Source organism: Xenia sp. Carnegie-2017, unplaced genomic scaffold (genome assembly GCF_021976095.1).
Source record: "Xenia sp. Carnegie-2017 unplaced genomic scaffold, XeniaSp_v1 HiC_scaffold_19, whole genome shotgun sequence".
Classification (NCBI taxonomy): Eukaryota; Metazoa; Cnidaria; class Anthozoa; order Malacalcyonacea; family Xeniidae; genus Xenia; species Xenia sp. Carnegie-2017.
In genome coordinates this window covers 5,171,095-5,189,159 of record NW_025813481.1, presented here as the reverse complement: position 1 = coordinate 5,189,159, position 18,065 = coordinate 5,171,095, and the positions used below count along the sequence as shown (strand labels likewise).

Genomic DNA, 18,065 nt, shown 5'->3' with positions numbered 1-18,065 from the left:
AATTTCCTTTTTATTGTTGTAATTTATGTATCATATTACTTTTATATAAACCTTGTATCACTTATTATTTCACTCATACTGAAGATGGCATCATGAGATGTCGAAACATGTCTATTTTGAAAAAACTTGTCGTTTATATTAAATGCGCATTAGCAATAGTGCTTTTACGAAATTATGAAAAGACTGAATAGTCACGACAATGTATAAAGTGTCACGTTCATTTTACCAACACTTCCTATGCCCTGAACACTACCCTTGATTCTGCTGCAATGCAACTTCATCTATTTTGCGCTGTGTTTGAATTTATTCTCGAGACATCCACATGGTTCATCAGAAGAAAATGGATAATGATTCCTGAAATAACACATCGGTAAAATATTGTATATTGTTTTGTACAATTGCTGCATATTGACTTGTTATGTACCAGCTGCAACAGACACATTTAAAGAATCCAGGTGCTGCATTTTATTGCTCTGATTACAAATAGTCAGGTACTTTGTGCATAATTTCAAGATTTCAGGTGATAATCCTTTGCCTTCATTACCTTAAGAAATATTTTTGTCAGTTATGTCTCTCACCTACAAGCAAAAGCTCTGAATAATCTAACTAACCCAGTACTAGCAAAGATGGTTTTTCAAGTTTCAACTGTTGATTGACTTGAACCATGGAGCAGTTTGGATCTTGTGGAGTAAAATTTGGAGGAACTGTTGCATAAACTTCACATTTGACTCTGCTCAGCTATTTTGAAATCATTCAAGGACACCTGCTGAAGGTTAGAGATACTTTTTCAATAACCAAATGGACTTGACTAACCTCAAGTAGTTGAACAATGTTTGTTGAATAGACTTGTAGCATTTCCATACATCCTGCACTTGCTTTGCTAACAACTGGTGTCAAAGCACAACTAAATCAATAAATTTGGACATTACCATAATGTAACTTGGTAAGTGTTGCAAAAAAATAATTTACCTATTATATCTACCAGCAATGACTTTGTCCACTCCAAGAAAACATGCTGTTCTTAATATGGCTCCCATATTCATAGGATCCTATAAGAAATCTGGTAGATTACCTTGTAAACATACAAAAACTCATTTATGAAAATTTATTTAACTTGTTGTGTCATAGATTACAAATGAAACCTTTAAAACTGTGTGCATGATATGGGTTGTACTCTTATTAATCAAATACATGCTTATCAAACATGTTCAACTGATAGGAGTGTTACAATTGAGGTTGATATGGAGATAGAAGATTTCAAGCTACATTGTGGATACTATAATATTGTTACCTTGGTTTTATAAAATATGCAACACTTTGTTTCACTAATAAACTACCTGTATTCCATCCAGAACCAGCCAAATCTCAGCTCTTCCCTTTTTCGTGTTCATTCTTGGTAGGAAATCACTATATATGTGCATAATCAGTTTCCAAAACCAAGCACTATCATGCAAAAAGTTGTTCCTCCAAATGACAATTCTAATCAATGGAATGCATGCAGTAAAGATGTCAACTTTAACCTCACCCGGTATTTTGTAAATCAATATATGAAAGGTTGCTAGCTTTAATGATAACATTCTGTTAAAGTGAATGAGAAATAATTAAAACGTGATTTCCCATTTTGATATACATTTGTGATACCTGATGTGGTCTATTTCCTGCAAGTTCATCCATTCTTTTTCTGGAGACTGTTTTTAAGGTAATATTTCTTTTCTTGGCCAATGCTTTGATCATTTTATACTCAAGTCTAAATTATAATTATGTTGTAATTGGTGTGGTGCAGTAAATGCATCTTAATTTAATATCAAATGAACCTTGAGTTTGTATCCATTACATCTTCGTTACAGTAAACAATATGAAATTTTCTTCGATTAGCCTGCAAAGCAGTTAAACATGGAGATATTCCATAAAGAAATTCTTTAGTTAATGATTGTTTGGTCTTTAAAATTCTTGCTGTTTTCACGACAGAACGATATCTTTCTGGTATCAACGTATTATTGTTGGAAAATTTGCGATTTATTTTGTAACAGCATAATCTTGTCAACGTCAATAAATTACAAAACATGCCAAGATTCGATAAATACTTTCGCCAATATTAAACATATAATTACTGTGTTGGTAAAGAAAACCATCAATTGGTCTTTGGTGAAAGTCGGTGCGCTTTGAGTACATAATTGTTGTTGTGACAATTATTTGACTTTAACTAACTTTTATCGAAGTTTGGTTCTTTAACATTTTTTACTGTTGTAAACACGACTGATTCTTTTACGATAAACTACGATAAAAACATTGTAAATATTAAATACTCATAACAATTAACAAGCCAATTCACACATTCCAATTATGGATAAAGCTATTAAACCTTAGTTTGACTAATTTTATCTAGTTTCATGGGAATTAAATCGACCATTTCTCTACAAGCAATGAGTTCATCGTGAAATACGGTTGCAGCCTCAACATTATGATCACAATAATCAACAACATATTTATACAAATCCAGTGCAGCCTGTTGCATCTTTAAGGTTTCTTCTGTCGTAGCATAAATTTGCTTTGTGTATGCACGGGCAAGATGTACATGAGCCAATAAAATGACTCGAAGTACATTGCTTTCAAACTTATCTGGTAATCTCCCATTTTGCTTGAATGAATGAATAAAGTTTGCAAAATACTTTGCGCAATTTTCATGAAGGGAGTTAATTTTGTGTATTTGGTGAAGTGATGGTTTATTACCATGGAATGTTTTTACAATCTCCATCTTTAAATCTGCCATATCATCATAGATAGAAGCAATCTCATACATCAACTGTCGACAAATCAATAAGTAATGTTGGGGGTTTAATTCAGTATATACTTGAGCAAGCATGTCAATTCTTCTTTTGTACATCTTACATTTCCTTTCTAAATCATCCTCAAATGCAGACAAGTATTTGAACAGTTGACTGTGGTCTTGTATTATTTCAACATATTTGACAACATAACCATCCAGTTTGTAAAACTGTTTTGCCAAGTTCAGATACTGTTGACCAGCAAGAAACAAAAGACGAGCCTGGAAAATAAGTGAAGTATGATGCAATATGAGATGATCTATGAGTAGTCATAACAACCTTACCTGTTCAAAAGCATTCACTGCTTCAAAAGGCACTTCATTTTCTATTGTAGACAACTGAACACCTTCAAATTGCATGATATTCTTGTTGTTGTTTATCTCAGATTGATCTTCAAAAACAAGACAACAATGTATAGCTTTCCTGGATTGAACAGAGTCACAAAACTGTGAATGATACTTCAAATTGCAAGTAAAATTTCAACATATACAACCCTCTCACATTTTTCATTCATCCTTACTTTCTGCTGAGAGTCGTAACAAATTCAAACAATATTTATTCCAGCAAAGATGAATGTTTGCTTTAGTTTCACAAAATTTTTCCTTCTTCTCTTCACTATATACTGAGACATCACATTCATTTATAATTTGGTTTGCTGCAGCTAAACAGTCAACAAGATTAATTGCTTTAGTACTATCACAAGACTTTAATATCACAAGACTTTCAAACTTGACATTTGTTAACATACGTACCTAAACAATGTCTAGCACTGACATAATCATCTTGTACGATATGATATTGAGATAATGTTGCAGCATGGAGTGCCCAGTCTTCAGGAACATATTGCTTTGTAGACAGTTGTCGTTGTAATGTCTTATGACTGTACTCAGCGGACTTCCTATATTCGTTATTGTTCTTGAATAATTGTGTCAAGTAAAACAGCGTGTAAGTATGCAAGTTTTCAAATTCAATGGCAATATCTTGGCTGCTATCTTTGCCTTGAAACAGCCTATTCAAAATAAAACAATATTATGGTATAAACAGGGAACATGAACTGCTAAATAAAGATAGAATAAAGCTTACATTTCTGCACTAAGTGGTAAATTGACTTCCATTTCTTTATACTTATTATAAAAAATTTCAGCTTTATTGAAATTAAGTAAACTTTTATCAAAGTCTCCTCGTTCATTCCATATCATACCAAGTTGTTGTAAACATTTCAACATTACCACTCCAAAATCTGGGTTGAATTTGCATTCTTCTATATCCTTCATAATAGTATTGATATAATCTTCTCCAGTGCTGATTTCGTCAGTCTCTATGTGGTTTAATGCAAGCTCATACATAACGACACTTCGAAGGGAACGAATTTTCAAATCAACATCACCAAATGAATCCAATTTATCTTTTAGATCTAACAAGACTTCTCTTGCAGCGTACTTAGATTTGTGAGGCTCGTTGTCTGGATCACTTTTTGCACACTCATTTGACAAATTCATTGCTTCTACGAAACGTGTGCGTCCTTCGTTTTCCAACCAATTTCTCAACTCCTCGCTGACATTTGATTCAGCAGCCATTTTTTTCTTGATAAACAAAGTCAAAACAGAAGGGGACCAAGATATAATTTATGAATTGTCTGAACAAGCCAAAAAAATTTTTCTGTTCGGCATTAGCTAATCAGATTTCTTGAATTTTCTGAATGTAAGAAGTTTGCTTTAATGATTATTCTACTTTTAAAATGCAAGTAACTAACAAACAAACTCCATCATGTGTCGTTTTACATCATAACCGTCACCCCCCGGCAGTCAAGATTAGAAAAATGGTTAGAAATTCCCGTTTCAGGTCTCTCCCAGTGAACTGTAATAAACTGTGTTTATATTACAGTTCACTGGTCTCTCCTCCCCCAAAAATTAATAATCCGGGGGGTGCTGAGTTCCCAATGGGGGATGTCGGATGTACTTAGTTACATGATAATCATGGAATGCATTAATGATGACTAAAGGACAGGTACTCGGAGATGAACAAAAAGCTTAAAGACAAACAGTTCTTTTAGAAAAAACTCATGAAAAATTCAGTTGAGAACTTCAAATCTGTATCCTGAAGCCTTTGTTCAAATTGGAGGTTAGGTTGTGAATTGTGAGCACTGCGTGACTGCAACATGTTTAGTACATAGACGTGGCGTTCTTCTTGAAAATAATATGATCCAAAAGATATAAAGTTGTTAAGAATGCTTCATCAATGATAGTTTTAAATTTTACTTGTTGATTTATTATGGTGAACTTCTCTACAGTGATAAATGTTTCGTACATTGAAAATATGTTACATAGCAAAGTACATACGTAAACATTGCTGTTTTTACTGTAGTCGGCTGATATGGAAGAAGACCAGGATATTTACGTGGCCCAACTTCGCGAGGTATTTGATAGCTGTGATGTGCAAGGGAATGGTTTCTTGAATGAACAAGGTTTGATCAATTTGTGTGAAAAATTGCAACTTCAAGATCAAATCCCACAACTTTTGTCTCAGTTGCTGGGCAACAAAAAGGATAGAGAGGTTTGTGAAATGAACTTTTTTTCTGCGAAAACAATTAATTTTGTTTTGAAATGAATGTAGAACTGATGATTTTTCCTACTGCTACAAAAGTATTTCATTTAATAAATGAAGATTCTTATAATAAATATTAAAGCCAAACAAAGTGCTTTAAAAGAGCCATTAAATACAAGAATATATGTATGAATGAAGAAATATTTATTGAATAGTATATTAAACTTAAAATATTAAGTTACAAGTATTTAATGACTCTTTTCAAAGCACTCTGGTGGGCTTTAATATTTACCAGAAGAATTTGCTTCCCTGGTATATCCCTGGTCACTATTCTAATAAATCCAGCATTAAGAAATTAATGAAAATTTTAATGCATGCCAAATAACTTGATGTCTATGATTTGTAAAAAATTAGAATTATAACAAATTGTTCAATTTTTATTAATTGAATGTTTTTTGCAGCACAATATGATTTTTGTTATGTTTAATTTCTTTGGTAGGTGAACTTTGCAGATTTTAAAGAGGGTTTTGTTGTGGTTCTGTCTCATGTTATCGATGATCTTGATATTTCTAGTAGTGAGGAAGGACCTGCACAAGGTATCATGTGCAAAGTTAAAATGAAGAGAATTAGTTATTTATGAGTTCAAATTTTATTTGAAGAAAGTGAAGTTCCACCAAAGATTGTTGTAAATGAGAAGAGATATGGAAGAAGATCTCGACCAGTTGACTTACAGTGTCATGATGAAGATTTAACACAAGATGAAGCTGATGTTGAAAGCATCACTTGTAGTCAGCCAAAAAGTCCAAACATAAAACCAAGTGTGGAAAAGCATCGAAAACTTGAAAATAACCACCAAAGTAACAAACAGCATCGTAGTCATGCAGACAATCAGAAGCTACAAAAAAGAAAGTCCCCCAAAAATGTAGAGTCAATCAATAGTAGACAGGATTCAGTAAGTAGTAAAAGATTTGTAGCTTCATCAAATGAAGGGATTGTTGAAGGAAGTGATGAAATTAGTAACAATATGAAACAATGGACCAATGAACATTCAAGTAAGAATATAAAACTTTACCAATGGTTGTTGTTAATTATGTATGGATATTTTGTAGCATTTAAATTATCATTCCTGATAGACTTTGCAGCACCAAATGAAGAGCAGCAACTTAAGCAAATATGGAGTGATGTTAATGTAGGAGCAAATGGATTTCTTGACAAGAATGAGCTTTCTGTTGTTTGTGAACACATTGGAATGGAAAACATGGAGGAAGAAGTAGATATTAACTTTAAAACTTTGACAATAGATAATTTTATTTAATGTATATAAATTTTGTAGGAGCTATCTCTTCTGTTTGATGAACTTGATGAAAATCGTGATGGTCAAGTTAGTTTTGAAGAGTTTCTTCATGGTTTGTTTATAGCAAGAGACAAGAGTCATGAATCTGATCCAAGTTATTCCGAGGGATTAATTCATAGTTTTGATGTAAGTTTTCTGATGTGTGTATATCATGTTTAAAAAAAACTTTTCACAAGTTTCTTATTTTAGCCTTATACCCTCTCATTTACAAGCTCTTACACCAATAGCCATTTTAGCTGTTTTAGATGAAAAATTTAATACCTCACACCTGTCTTAATCACCACCAATACATACAAACATCATCACCAAGAATATTATGAACAAATCTGAAAATTCTAATTTACTCTAGAGTTTTTCTACAGTTATGTCATCAGATTTATATGATGGAGTGTCATATTTTAGGATAGCAATGTTGCTTTACAACCTGGAGATTTACCATTAACGTCAACTTTATCAAAACCATTGCAGCCTGTTGGAGGAAGTAAGATAGAATTTTTTCGTGATATTTTGTGTTTAGATATTGGCTAAGCAATAAATTAATGTTTTACAGGCTTGTTTAGCCTTCTTGATCCACTGAATACTGGGTAAGAACACTTTGATACATATACAGTAGTTCCATACGACTGTCGTCATTTGCTTTATCGTACAAAGGTAGTACTTATAAATAATAGTGTAGAAAGTGTAGAAAAACCAACATTGTTCGTTCTCTCACAAGCTTTTTGTTCATATTGATTTATTATATTTACGATTTAGATTCGCGAAAGTTGAAAATGTTCGTGAACTGTGGATTTCTCAAGAAAACACAGAGGCTTTGCACATATTAGAGGTTGACTTTCATTTAACCAATTTTAGTATACAACAATTGAAGCTAGTTTTTTGTCACATAATGCTCATGACGTATACGATAGTCATTAAAAAATTTTCACACAAAATGCTGTTCAAATTAAGCTCTTCAAGCCAAATTAGGCTCGTTGAAGCCTAAAATATCGTTTATCTACTAAGAGCTTAAAAATTAACTACTACTCTCCCTTTCTTTTAGAACATGGAAATTGACAGTGAAGAAAAAGTTAATTTGTTGCAGCTAGCGGCCAATCTGGAGTCTGTTGTAGTCAACAAAAGTGATTGTAAGGAAATTGGATTGTTAAACTTTATTGAATTTGTTTGATAAACTATATTTTGATTTCTTTGTAGCTGTTTGCCAAGCTATTATTAGTATTTTTAAACATGAACTTTCTTATCTGAGGTAAGGTAGTGTGAGAAGGCGTTACTTGAGTTACTTGATCATAAAACATCAAAAACCCGTTTAATATGACGTTGAATAGAAACCAAGAGGAAGCTTCGAAGATTGAAAAAGACAAATTACTAGAAAATTGTAGAAATCTGGCAAATGAAAAATCGTCTTTGATTCGAGAAAGCGAGGAAAACACACGTCAATTGGAGATGCAGTTTGCTCTTAAAATCAAGTGAGATTCTAATCAGTCAAGTATTGTTAGAAATAGCGCAAAATTTTCATATTGTTAAGCAACATGAAATGAATTAGCTAGCTGACATGTTTCAACTCATGCAATTTTTTCTTAAAGAGAACAAGAAGAGGCTACTAAAGAAAAAATACAACAATTCCAGCAAAAGACTAGCGATGAGCATGAGAAAGCTGTTACCATTTATTCCAAAAAAATTCTAGAGTTGGAAGGGGAACTAAAGCAGTATAAATCTTTTGAGTCACGTGTAAAACAAGAGATTGGAGAAAAAGTAGAAGAAATTGGTCGACTAAACAGCACCCTTAATGAAACACAGGATATCGTAGAAGAAAACGAGCGTATACGCTCAAGATTAGAGAAAGAAATTGAAAAATCCTCGGGTCTGACAAAGAAGGTTCTCTTAAAATGTTGTAAATTATTTCCAAAACAAATATTGCGTCGATATTTTTCTCACCCTCATCATGATTTTTAAATACAGCTTGCGGAGGTGGTGAACGAACGAGACAATTTGAAAGTGCTACAAAGTCAGAATGCTAGTAGAGGAATAGAAGAGATAGAAGCCATAAATAGAGTAAGAAGACTGTTTATTGAGGTAACTTTTGTCATATTATACATTGTTATAATTTGGCGCGAATTTTCATTCAGCAACTGCGAGACGAGAACGATGAACTTAAGAATGAGGTCGAAATATTGAAATCTCAGGCAAAATCAAATGTGAAGCGCAACCGAAGTCATCGTAGACGGACCACTGACCGGATTACTCGCGTGGGCTCAGTTCTCTCCGACTACACGAAACCTCTTATAATAAAACGAAACAAGGATGGATTGACTTCATCGGATGAATCTGACGTAATTGATGGCAAGTCGTCTGTCGTAAGGGTCAGCGGTGATGGAGGGTCAAACGGAGAGGGTAAGCGGCTACATTGTAGCGCAATAATTTTGATGTTTTTGCATTTAATTTTCATTTTCTTTGTAGAGCAAAATGCTGCTGTTGATAGCGAGCACAAAAGTAAGTCTTTAATTATAGAATTTTTTAATTTGCAGAGGGTTGCTGAGCATTGTCAATTGCAACTGTTTTATACATTCCTAGAAACGATTGAAGAACTTGGCCAGCAATTAAATGAAAGCGAGAGAAAATTAAAAAATATTGAGACTACTGTAATACTTCAGGAACAAAACATCAAGTCAAAAGATGGATTAATTACAAAACAAAAAACGTCAATTGAAAAGCTGAAGAATGATTTGCAAGAAAAAAATTCGGTTTTGCTTGAGAAATCTGAACTGATAGGGAAATTACAAAAAGATGTGGAACATTTTACGGTAAGTTTTTCTGTCTTTATTTTTTCACATCACATTCATTGATTATTTGGTTGGATTGAGCAGAGACAACGCGACGAAGAAGTAAATCTACGTGAAGATTTAGAACAAAAAAATATTTCTACGGCACGTGATTATGAAAGGACAATCGCAAATTTAAAACTTGAGATCGAATCAATGCAACGTGTTAATAACTCTGAAAACAATGACATGAAGGAAAGATTTGACAAAGAACTAGGAAACTTGACGTCACAGTTTACCATTGAAATGGATCAATTACAGCAAAGGTAAAGTCATCCTTTAGCAAATGTTGAGAGCTTGTTATGTTTTTTGTTAATTATAATTTGTTTAGATTGAGTCGTGAAAAAGATGAGTTGGAGCTTGATTTAACAACGAAGTATAAGGCTCTAGAGGAACAGTATGAGGGAGCGCTCGAGACAATCAAGGATAATAAGGATACTTTTCATCATGAAAAACAACAATTGCTTCAAACAGCAGAAAAAGAGAAAAATGATATCAAAGTAGAATGTGAAAAAAAAGCTGAAATGCTAACAAAGAATTACAAAAATGAACAACAGAAAGTGAAACAACAACAACATGAGGAAATAAAGAATCTCAAAGATGTTATAAATACATTACATCATGATAAACAACAGTTGGAATCTTTCTTTAAAAACGAGAAGAATGAGATTGAAAAACGGTTTGCTGCTGAAAAAGATGAAATTGTACAGGTATACAAATACTTATTAGCTATCTGTCAGGTTTTCTTAGATATATTTAATTTAGGCTACTATGCATGAACTATTGCAGGAAAAATGCAAATTAGAAAAGCGACATGTTACTGAAATAGAGCAACTGTCTGGTATAAGTAGTGCTTACGAAGAACAACTTAATCAGAAATTGTTACGTGAAAAAATGGAGCTTCAAGAACATTTTTTAAGCGAAAAGTTGGCACTTAAAAAAGTGATTGGAGATTTATACGTGGCATTAAACGCAGAAGAAAATGGCGTGAAGAGAAAGCTTCAAGATGATTTTTGTCGTCATACGTCGTATTTTCAAACGTTTATGGATGAAAATGAGCTCAATGATGACAAAATGAAGACGAGCAACAAGGACGATCCTCAACAAGTATTCAATTTGCAAAGCGAAATAATAAAAATACGTACACTCCACGAATTTGCTGCATCAAAGCTTTTGAAAACGTACGTGCTAAGTTGGGCTGTTCTGTTGAGCTTTAAAAATGCGATTTTTTAAAAATTAGTCGTGGTTTCTTTAAGGTGGAATGAAAAAGATTTGTTGCTCAGTGAAGTGAATAAAAAAGACGATGATATTGAATGTTTGCGTCTGCAAATAATTTCATTAAAAGATGAAGTTACAAACCTGACGAACGATAAGAAAGTCGACACGGAAGAAGACTCGGTACGAGAATATTTTAAAGAAACTATAAAGCAACTGCGTCTTGAAAATCAGGAAATGCTTCATAAGAAAGTGGGTCTTGATAGACGTGTGGAACAACTGGAACTAGAGATTGAAACGTTGAAAACGCTTGAAAATGACAACCTTACAACAAAATTAAATAACATGAAAAATGAAAAGCAAAAAATCGTTTACAGAGCAGGATCCTTGTCACATAGAGAGCTGGTGAGAGAAAATTGGAATTTGAAGAGTGAGTTGAATGAAGTACGAGACACATTATATAAAAAATATAAGAAAATGCAACTCACAGAAAAGGTTTGTGGAAAGATAGTGAAACGTTTGTTTCATTGAGAAAATATGTTAATAAACTGCATATAACCAAAATTTAAAAATATGTCATATTGAGTAATAAATGTTATAATTGTTATTTTAGACAAAGTAATAAAATTTACGTAATTCTCGTTGAAAAGTCAAATAAACTATAAACTTTTAATATATCTCCTTTGTTGATTTTCATTTAAAATAATCCAATTTAATTAATTAACAGACCTTATAATCACACATTACCAAACCAAAGTTTTTGTGAATACAACTATGTTTTTATATATCTTAATTATAAATAACAAACATGAAAATGTTTATAAATCGCGGAATTCGAAGCGAAGTAAGATGATGATGAATGAAGAAAATTTTTTTGTTAGATAGATGTAATTATTTTGACACAAGTTATGTGACATGAAGGGCTACTTATGTGACATCAAGGGTAACGTATGGGACATCTGGGGGACTTATGTGACATCAGGGGAACGTATGGGACATCTGGGGGACTTATGTGACATCAGGGGGGACGTATGAGACATCTGGGGGACGTATGGGACATCTGGGGAATTGATGTTACATTAAGGGAAACTTAAGTAGCATGTGCAAAAGAGTGATGTTCACGAGATTATTAGTTTAAACTAAAATTGCTGTTGAGGGTTGTAACAGCATTTCCTTTAACTCTTCTATAAATTTTCATTTCAGGCTAGACAAGAACTTTACTCACTCGAGTCAACTGTCGAAGAAATGGAAAAAGAAAAAAAGTCTTTAGAAAACTCTTTATACCAATTAAACATAAAAAATACAAATTTACAAGATGAAATTTTGGATCTTAGGCGTAGAAATGACAACGACAAAAAAGAACTGAAAGAACAGAAAGAGCAGGTTTTAAAATCAATAAAGTTGGCTTTTCATTTATTACTTACACTTAACGTGTAATTATTTACAGGTCAAACTTGTTCGTATTGAAATGAGCACTTTGCAATCTGCATGTAATCGAGATGTTGCTGAACTTAAGGAGCAGTTGAATGGAGTATTGCGTAATAACGAACTTGATCGAACTATGAGAGAGAAAGTACTAAATGATGCAAAAGTTGAAGTACTTGCGTTGAACGAAAAGGTAGGTGGACATGTTTCATTACGCAAATTGCCACAGGTTATGAAACGATTTCCATTTTCCTAGCTTGAAGAGAAAGCAAAGAAATGTCGAGATCTGGAAGACATGAGAATTTCCATGGAAGAAAAAGTCCGAAATATGGATCGTTATAAACGAGACATTGAACTTCGACTGAAGAAAGCACAGAATTCTGTAGATGAACATGTGATTGAACTCAATAAACAAGTCAGAGCAAAATATACTGGTGTAGTTTCTTTACCTAATACTTGTTGAATTTATGAATTGATCTTTTTTTGTTTTTAGTTGGATGAACATCGTTTGCAAAGTTTAAGAAGAGACAATTTAATCCAGGAGCTTTACGTTGAGAATGCAAAATTGACAAAAACGTTGCAGGAAAGCGAAGCCATGCAGAAGAAAGCAGAGAAAAGTAATAGACAACTTACGGAACAGAAACGTGCATTACAGAGAATTATTTCCAAACTTTGTGGTGCAAATGCTCTTGCTTGATCAACGATTGTATAACATTTAAGATATGTTGCCATGCAGGAATATTTGATACTGGAGTAACGTAATCTTTTACTCACGGCATATGTCAAATGCCCATTAGAACATACACGACATTCAATAGTTTCCAGGCTTTCTTGCTGTGGAATTCCATTTATTGCATTCCATTCAAATGAACACAACAGATAAGTAGTGTACTCTATAAATTGGGGTTGAAATATAACGACATCATCATCCCCTAAGCCAAGGTTCTTGTTGTATGTATGGCAATGACAATGATTTTGTGTCTTTGTATATGTTGTGTAGTATAAATCTTATATAAATCTTACGTATAAATCTTATGTATAATATAAATCGTATAATAAACAGAAGAGCAAACCTGAGCAGTTGTACAAATTTTGCGTTGTTCATAATGCATAAACGAACATACTTGACTTGCAATTCAGCCATGTTGGTGGTGTGATACAAAAGAATATTTCATAACTAACGAACTAACGAACTAAAAGAACTAACGAGTGAAGTCTTAAGAACTAACGAGTGAAGTCTTAAGAACTTAAGAACTAACGAGTGAAGTCTTAAGAACTTAAGAACTAACGAGTGAAGTCTTAAGAACTTAAGAACTAACGAGTGAAGTCTTAAGAACTTAAGAACTAAAGAGTGAAGTCTTAAGAACTTAAGAACTAACGAGTGAAGTCTTAAGAACTTAAGAACTAACGAGTGAAGTCTTAAGAACTTAAGAACTAACGAGTGAAGTCTTAAGAACTTAAGAACTAAAGAGTGAAGTCTTAAGAACTTAAGAACTAACGAGTGAAGTCTTAAGAACTTAAGAACTAACGAGTGAAGTCTTAAGAACTTAAGAACTAACGAGTGAAGTCTTAAGAACTTAAGAACTAACGAGTGAAGTCTTAAGAACTTAAGAACTAACGAGTGAAGTCTTAAGAACTTAAAAACTAACGAGTGAAGTCTTAAGAACTTAAGAACTAACGAGTGAAGTCTTAAGAACTTAAGAACTAACGAGTGAAGTCATTACTGCATAGAAGAGAGTTGATGACAAACATAGCACAATCAAACAGTATGAATGTTTTATGCAGTGCGGTGTTTGAAATTAAATGAAGATATGATCTTCGCACTTTGCTGGACAATTTAAGCAATCGTCTCAGGACCTGAAAAAATCAGGTGACTCAACGGGATTCGAACCCATGACCTCTGCGGTGCCGGTGCAGTGCTCTGACCAACTGAGCTATGAAGTCACACAGTGGTTGACCTGCTCACCCAGGTATGACCTGCTCACCCTGCTCACCCAGGTTTTGCAAACATAACTCTATATTTAGGCAATGTTACAATTCGTTCGTTGAAGTTTGGTGAAGAAGTCATTATCTTTAAAGCGATGTGGTAAGTTTATGTCATGTTTGTATATCTTTAGATAATTCTTGGCTCGATATTTTTAATCAATCGTATTTAGCAGACAGATATAATCAACAACAACTCGATTTTCACGTTTGGCAGAGTCAGGAATACGTCTAAAACGAAATATTGTGATGAAAGTCATCTCGTAAAAATCTATTGTATTTAATTATGGGTGGAACATTTTCTTCGACATTTCTACCAGGTGCTGTTTCAGTTCATTGAAAGTTTTGTTTATTTAAAACCATTTGAAATATGCGACAAGGAGAAATACTCTGCGGTGCGTTTCGCATCAATATTCATTCAATTGCTTCAAGGTAGTAAGAATAATCGCGATTATTTAAGCGTCAATAGATTTATAGAGTAATAATATGTACATTAAAAGAAGAAATTCTCGTTGTAGTTTTGTCACAGCCACAAACGAAGAATAATGTTTACGAAGCTCAAAGCCACATGTTGTAAGTACTTTGTTCATTACTACTCATTTATTAGCGGAAAGCTAAGCTGTTGTGAATAACGCAACTTACATGATGCTCTATAATAACGAGAAAAATATAAATTTTTGAACTGAAACTGAATGTGATCTTTAGAAAAGTGTAAAGATGTTTATAGATAGTCACAAAGATGTCATCATTGAATGCGGCTTTCATGGCTTAAAATATAATCAGAAACTGGTTTCAAACACATTCTTTTTCTTTAAAAGATTGTTGAGCAGTAAAAAAAAATGTATTTACTGATTGAGAAAGAAGATCTGTAAGGCTACTAACTAATAACTTGCGGTTTCTCTGGCATAAAAAGGAATGAACAATTACAATTTTACGAGTTTCGGTTTTCACACACGGTTTTTTTTATTGTGAAATATTCTGTCTAATGCGAAATGTTGTCCATCTACAACAAAATTCCCGGTAAAAGAGACTAAGCACTTATCAATGCTTTACAAAAAGTCAACTTGGAAGAAAGATTAAAGAAAAGCCGTTGTTGGGGCGTGGTACGGATTGAATATTTTCAATTTTATATGATGAATCTAAACTTGTGCAAATTGGACGTTGCACTTTTGCAGCAACCTTACGGTGGCTGTAAGTTTGTTTGGACTATGATTTCAAAGTAAACTGTGAATTTGATAATTTTTGCAAAGTATTGGTATTGGTTTTCATGTGACAATTATGATTGTTTGTCTGATGAGATGAAGGCAAAGAAGAGCAACTTTAAGGAGAACTGACATTTCTCGTTTTGCTTCCTTTAGAAGAAGAAGCCATTATCTATAAAGTTGAAAGCGATGTGCTAACAACTTGATTTTCACGTTTGCCAGCGTCAGGAATACTTTCAAAGAAGGTATTCTGATGAAAATCACCTCGTATAAATCGTATTGTATTTAATTATTGGTGGAAGATTTTCTTCGACATTTCCGACGTTTATTCAAAACCATTTGAAATATGCAACAATGGACAAATACTCAGCAGCCCCTTGCTCCATCCTCAAAAAATAGATTTATAGAGCAATATACATTAAAAGAAGAAATTCTCGTTTTAGTTATGACACCGCCATACACGAAGTATAATGTTTACGAAGCGCAAAGCCACATGTTGTAAGTAGTTTGCTCATTGTTACTCCTTTATTAGCAGAAAGCCAAACCGTTATAAATAGCGCAACTTACACAATGCTTTATATTTACGAAAGAAATTTGTATTTTGAAAGTGAAAGTGAATGTGATCTTTTGAAAAGTGTAAAGATGTTTATAGATAGATAGTCACAAAGATTTCATCATCAAACGCGGCTTTCATGACTTTAATTAAAACTGGTGTTTTCGGCACACATTGTTTGTATGAAATGATGATTTTAGTTAGATTTTTTTCTGTGTTTGAACTTATAAAGAGCAAAACGAAGGCTTTTAAGAATATGTTGTCTTGTAATAAAAATACACACATATTAAAACAGTTACTGTTGTTGGTCATTAGTTGATTGTTAATAATGAAACATATCATTTAATACTATTTCGCTTTTTAATTCCTGTTATTTTGATTATTGTTTCAGGTGACAAGCTGATGAAAAAGCTTGAGTATCTGTTCAAGGATTATCGACGGTGGGAATAATTATTAAAATGTTTTTTTTTCTAATTCCTTTTTTTTTTGCTTTAGATGATCATCATGTGGTACAAGGCCTGCTCCTTTTCCCTCCCTTTAGCTAGGTGCGCTGAGAGAAGGTCCCTGACAAAGGACGGGTTGCGTGTTCTTCGGAGCTCGCTTTAACGTAACGTGGTCATGTCGGACTAGAGCGCCCCATTAGGCTCCCGCAATGAAATTTTCTGATAAAGATACATTCTTAGATAATTAAGTCAAGCAGTTAAGTTAAGAAAATTTTCTTTGTTTGTCTGAGGGAGCAAGATAAAAGGGTCTATGTTATTGTGTGTAGTTGGTGTCATTGTAAGGTTTAAGCTGGTGAGTTTAGCCTTGAAGGTCAATACGGGGACATGTATCTTTGCCAAGACGTCAACAAATCCATTAAGCCCACTTCCATCTCAGCAACAATGAAAGAAACTTGCGTTGCTGAGGTAAGTTTGCTTGTTTGCAGTTCTGTATTAATCATCGTTAATTGTATGTTGTTGTTTTTCAGCTCTGCTGGCTGGGTGGCGTCACCGCACATTGACCCAGCTACCCAATGACTTCCTGAATTTTCATTATGTGAAAACTGAAAAAAGAATGATTGTGCATGCATGAAGGAGTATTGGTACCAACCAAGTAAGGAGCATTACAACTTGTTACTACTTGTACCAAAATGACAAAAGATTTATTAACAATTGTGATTTTTCTGAACAACGATGAAAGTGCATGTCAACTTCTTTAACAGAAGGGAGTTAAAAGCCGGTCAAATTGCAACTAAGCATTTGTGGGGAGTGCTTAGTTAACAATTTCAATTTCTGATTTTGCCATTGTATGTATTATTTTGTTTTTGCTTGTGATTAGTAACAAATTGTAATACTCAAGGTTAGGTAGGAAATTCTTCATTGACAAAAAAAATTCTCAACAATGTTAAAAAAATTTAATGTTAAAATTTTTTTGATTACATATTTCGACAATGTTTCACTTCTGACCATATAATTCCAAAATGTTTCATTTTTTAACACATGTTTCGAAAGTATATCATAAAAACATAAGGCGCATGCGGGCCACGACGAGCGGGGAGGTGGTACTGTCACACGCCGGACTATGGATATACCTCTCTCGATCCCGATCTTAGTTAGGTTACGGAATAGGCTCCTTGTCGTGCAGGCCGAGAAGATAGAGAAGAATAAAAGGGAAGTTGTTATTTCTGTATTTCAATTATATGACTGTTTTGATTTCTTCCTAATTGTATTTTGTCTCTTTAAGCACTTTTTGTTTAAGCTCATGCAAAATGAAGAAGGTGATGGATTTCGTTTGTGTGTGACTCCCATAAAAGAAAGAAGAACATGCTGCAATAAATGAAAGGAGTTGTAACGTCAAAAACTGGTTGGTTGTTGTAATTGTTTATATGAGTTTATTTACATTCATGAATAATATACTTGAGATGATATTTCTTTTTCTGTGCTTAATCATTTCAGATATGAAAGCAACTAAAGCTGTGATGCAAATCAATAGTGGAGCTAAATGACAATGAGGGGTAAATTACTCTGACAAAAGCGTACAAAGATTTCTTAGTTTGTTGTAATATTATGGAAAATTTCCAGAGAATTTATTTCAGTGATATTTTTTTCGTGTAGAAATTATTAGCAGCTTATGTACTGTTTGAAGAAAGAATTATTTCATTTCAAC

The 18,065-nt window shown here is 33.3% G+C and overlaps 2 protein-coding genes and 2 long non-coding RNA genes across 9 annotated transcripts; 3 read left to right on the top strand and 1 right to left on the bottom strand.

The window, feature by feature from the left end:
- Positions 1 to 360: 360 nt before the first annotated feature.
- LOC124438991 (KIF-binding protein-like) lies at positions 361 to 4,588 on the bottom strand. 3 transcript variants are annotated; one of them, XM_046989183.1, is made up of 12 exons: positions 3,909 to 4,588; positions 3,578 to 3,834; positions 3,346 to 3,486; positions 3,110 to 3,216; positions 1,815 to 3,046; positions 1,642 to 1,747; positions 1,526 to 1,578; positions 1,338 to 1,407; positions 970 to 1,049; positions 814 to 904; positions 612 to 763; positions 361 to 544 (listed from the first exon to the last, which is right to left on the bottom strand). In XM_046989183.1, the coding sequence occupies exons 1-5, from the start codon at positions 4,400 to 4,402 to the stop codon at positions 2,357 to 2,359; spliced, it is 1,689 nt and encodes a 562-aa protein (XP_046845139.1). In that variant the 5' UTR covers positions 4,403 to 4,588; the 3' UTR covers positions 361 to 544; positions 612 to 763; positions 814 to 904; positions 970 to 1,049; positions 1,338 to 1,407; positions 1,526 to 1,578; positions 1,642 to 1,747; positions 1,815 to 2,356. The 3 variants fall into 3 exon arrangements, with proteins under 3 accessions (XP_046845139.1, XP_046845138.1, XP_046845140.1); XM_046989182.1 differs by having other exon boundaries at positions 612 to 738; XM_046989184.1 differs by lacking the exon at positions 1,526 to 1,578 and having other exon boundaries at positions 612 to 738; positions 1,338 to 1,479.
- A 194-nt stretch (positions 4,589 to 4,782) lies between these two features.
- On the top strand, positions 4,783 to 13,256 carry LOC124438794 (ninein-like protein). 2 transcript variants are annotated; one of them, XM_046988997.1, is made up of 25 exons: positions 4,783 to 4,946; positions 5,190 to 5,378; positions 5,869 to 5,965; positions 6,029 to 6,421; positions 6,503 to 6,639; positions 6,703 to 6,849; positions 7,126 to 7,204; positions 7,274 to 7,307; positions 7,477 to 7,549; positions 7,763 to 7,847; positions 7,915 to 7,966; positions 8,046 to 8,186; positions 8,304 to 8,595; positions 8,680 to 8,772; positions 8,847 to 9,111; positions 9,178 to 9,210; positions 9,292 to 9,521; positions 9,585 to 9,805; positions 9,871 to 10,249; positions 10,329 to 10,720; positions 10,796 to 11,249; positions 11,958 to 12,137; positions 12,202 to 12,372; positions 12,436 to 12,594; positions 12,673 to 13,256. In XM_046988997.1, the coding sequence occupies exons 2-25, from the start codon at positions 5,199 to 5,201 to the stop codon at positions 12,874 to 12,876; spliced, it is 4,491 nt and encodes a 1,496-aa protein (XP_046844953.1). In that variant the 5' UTR covers positions 4,783 to 4,946; positions 5,190 to 5,198; the 3' UTR covers positions 12,877 to 13,256. The 2 variants fall into 2 exon arrangements, with proteins under 2 accessions (XP_046844953.1, XP_046844954.1); XM_046988998.1 differs by lacking the exons at positions 10,329 to 10,720; positions 10,796 to 11,249.
- Positions 13,257 to 14,232: 976 nt separating this feature from the next.
- On the top strand, positions 14,233 to 16,962 carry LOC124438408. 3 transcript variants are annotated; one of them, XR_006946083.1, is made up of 7 exons: positions 14,233 to 14,265; positions 14,336 to 14,482; positions 14,681 to 14,735; positions 15,521 to 15,609; positions 15,808 to 15,862; positions 16,309 to 16,825; positions 16,888 to 16,962. It is a non-coding gene; the product is annotated as an uncharacterized LOC124438408 (long non-coding RNA). The 3 variants fall into 3 exon arrangements; XR_006946082.1 differs by lacking the exons at positions 14,233 to 14,265; positions 14,336 to 14,482 and adding an exon at positions 14,543 to 14,594; XR_006946084.1 differs by lacking the exons at positions 14,233 to 14,265; positions 14,336 to 14,482; positions 15,521 to 15,609; positions 15,808 to 15,862 and adding an exon at positions 14,543 to 14,594.
- A 534-nt stretch (positions 16,963 to 17,496) lies between these two features.
- Positions 17,497 to 17,997, top strand: LOC124438410. Its single transcript, XR_006946087.1, has 2 exons — positions 17,497 to 17,762; positions 17,855 to 17,997. It is a non-coding gene; the product is annotated as an uncharacterized LOC124438410 (long non-coding RNA).
- The last annotated feature ends 68 nt before the right edge of the window (positions 17,998 to 18,065 follow it).

What these genes read in the sequence shown, in the direction of transcription:
- LOC124438794 (XM_046988997.1), top strand. Translation starts at nt 5,199, where the DNA reads ATGGAAGAAGACCAGGATATTTACGTGGCCCAACTTCGCGAGGTATTT. An exon ending in CCTCGGGTCTGACAAAGAAG is followed by an intron (nt 8,596 to 8,679) that starts GTTCTCTTAAAA and finishes TTTTAAATACAG; the next exon opens with CTTGCGGAGGTGGTGAACGA. An exon ending in TGGAGGGTCAAACGGAGAGG is followed by an intron (nt 9,112 to 9,177) that starts GTAAGCGGCTAC and finishes TTTTCTTTGTAG; the next exon opens with AGCAAAATGCTGCTGTTGAT.
- LOC124438991 (XM_046989183.1), bottom strand. Translation starts at nt 4,402, where the DNA reads ATGGCTGCTGAATCAAATGTCAGCGAGGAGTTGAGAAATTGGTTGGAA. An exon ending in TTACCACTTAGTGCAGAAAT is followed by an intron (nt 3,835 to 3,908) that starts GTAAGCTTTATT and finishes TATTTTGAATAG; the next exon opens with GCTGTTTCAAGGCAAAGATA. An exon ending in CAGTGCTAGACATTGTTTAG is followed by an intron (nt 3,487 to 3,577) that starts GTACGTATGTTA and finishes TTGACTGTTTAG; the next exon opens with CTGCAGCAAACCAAATTATA.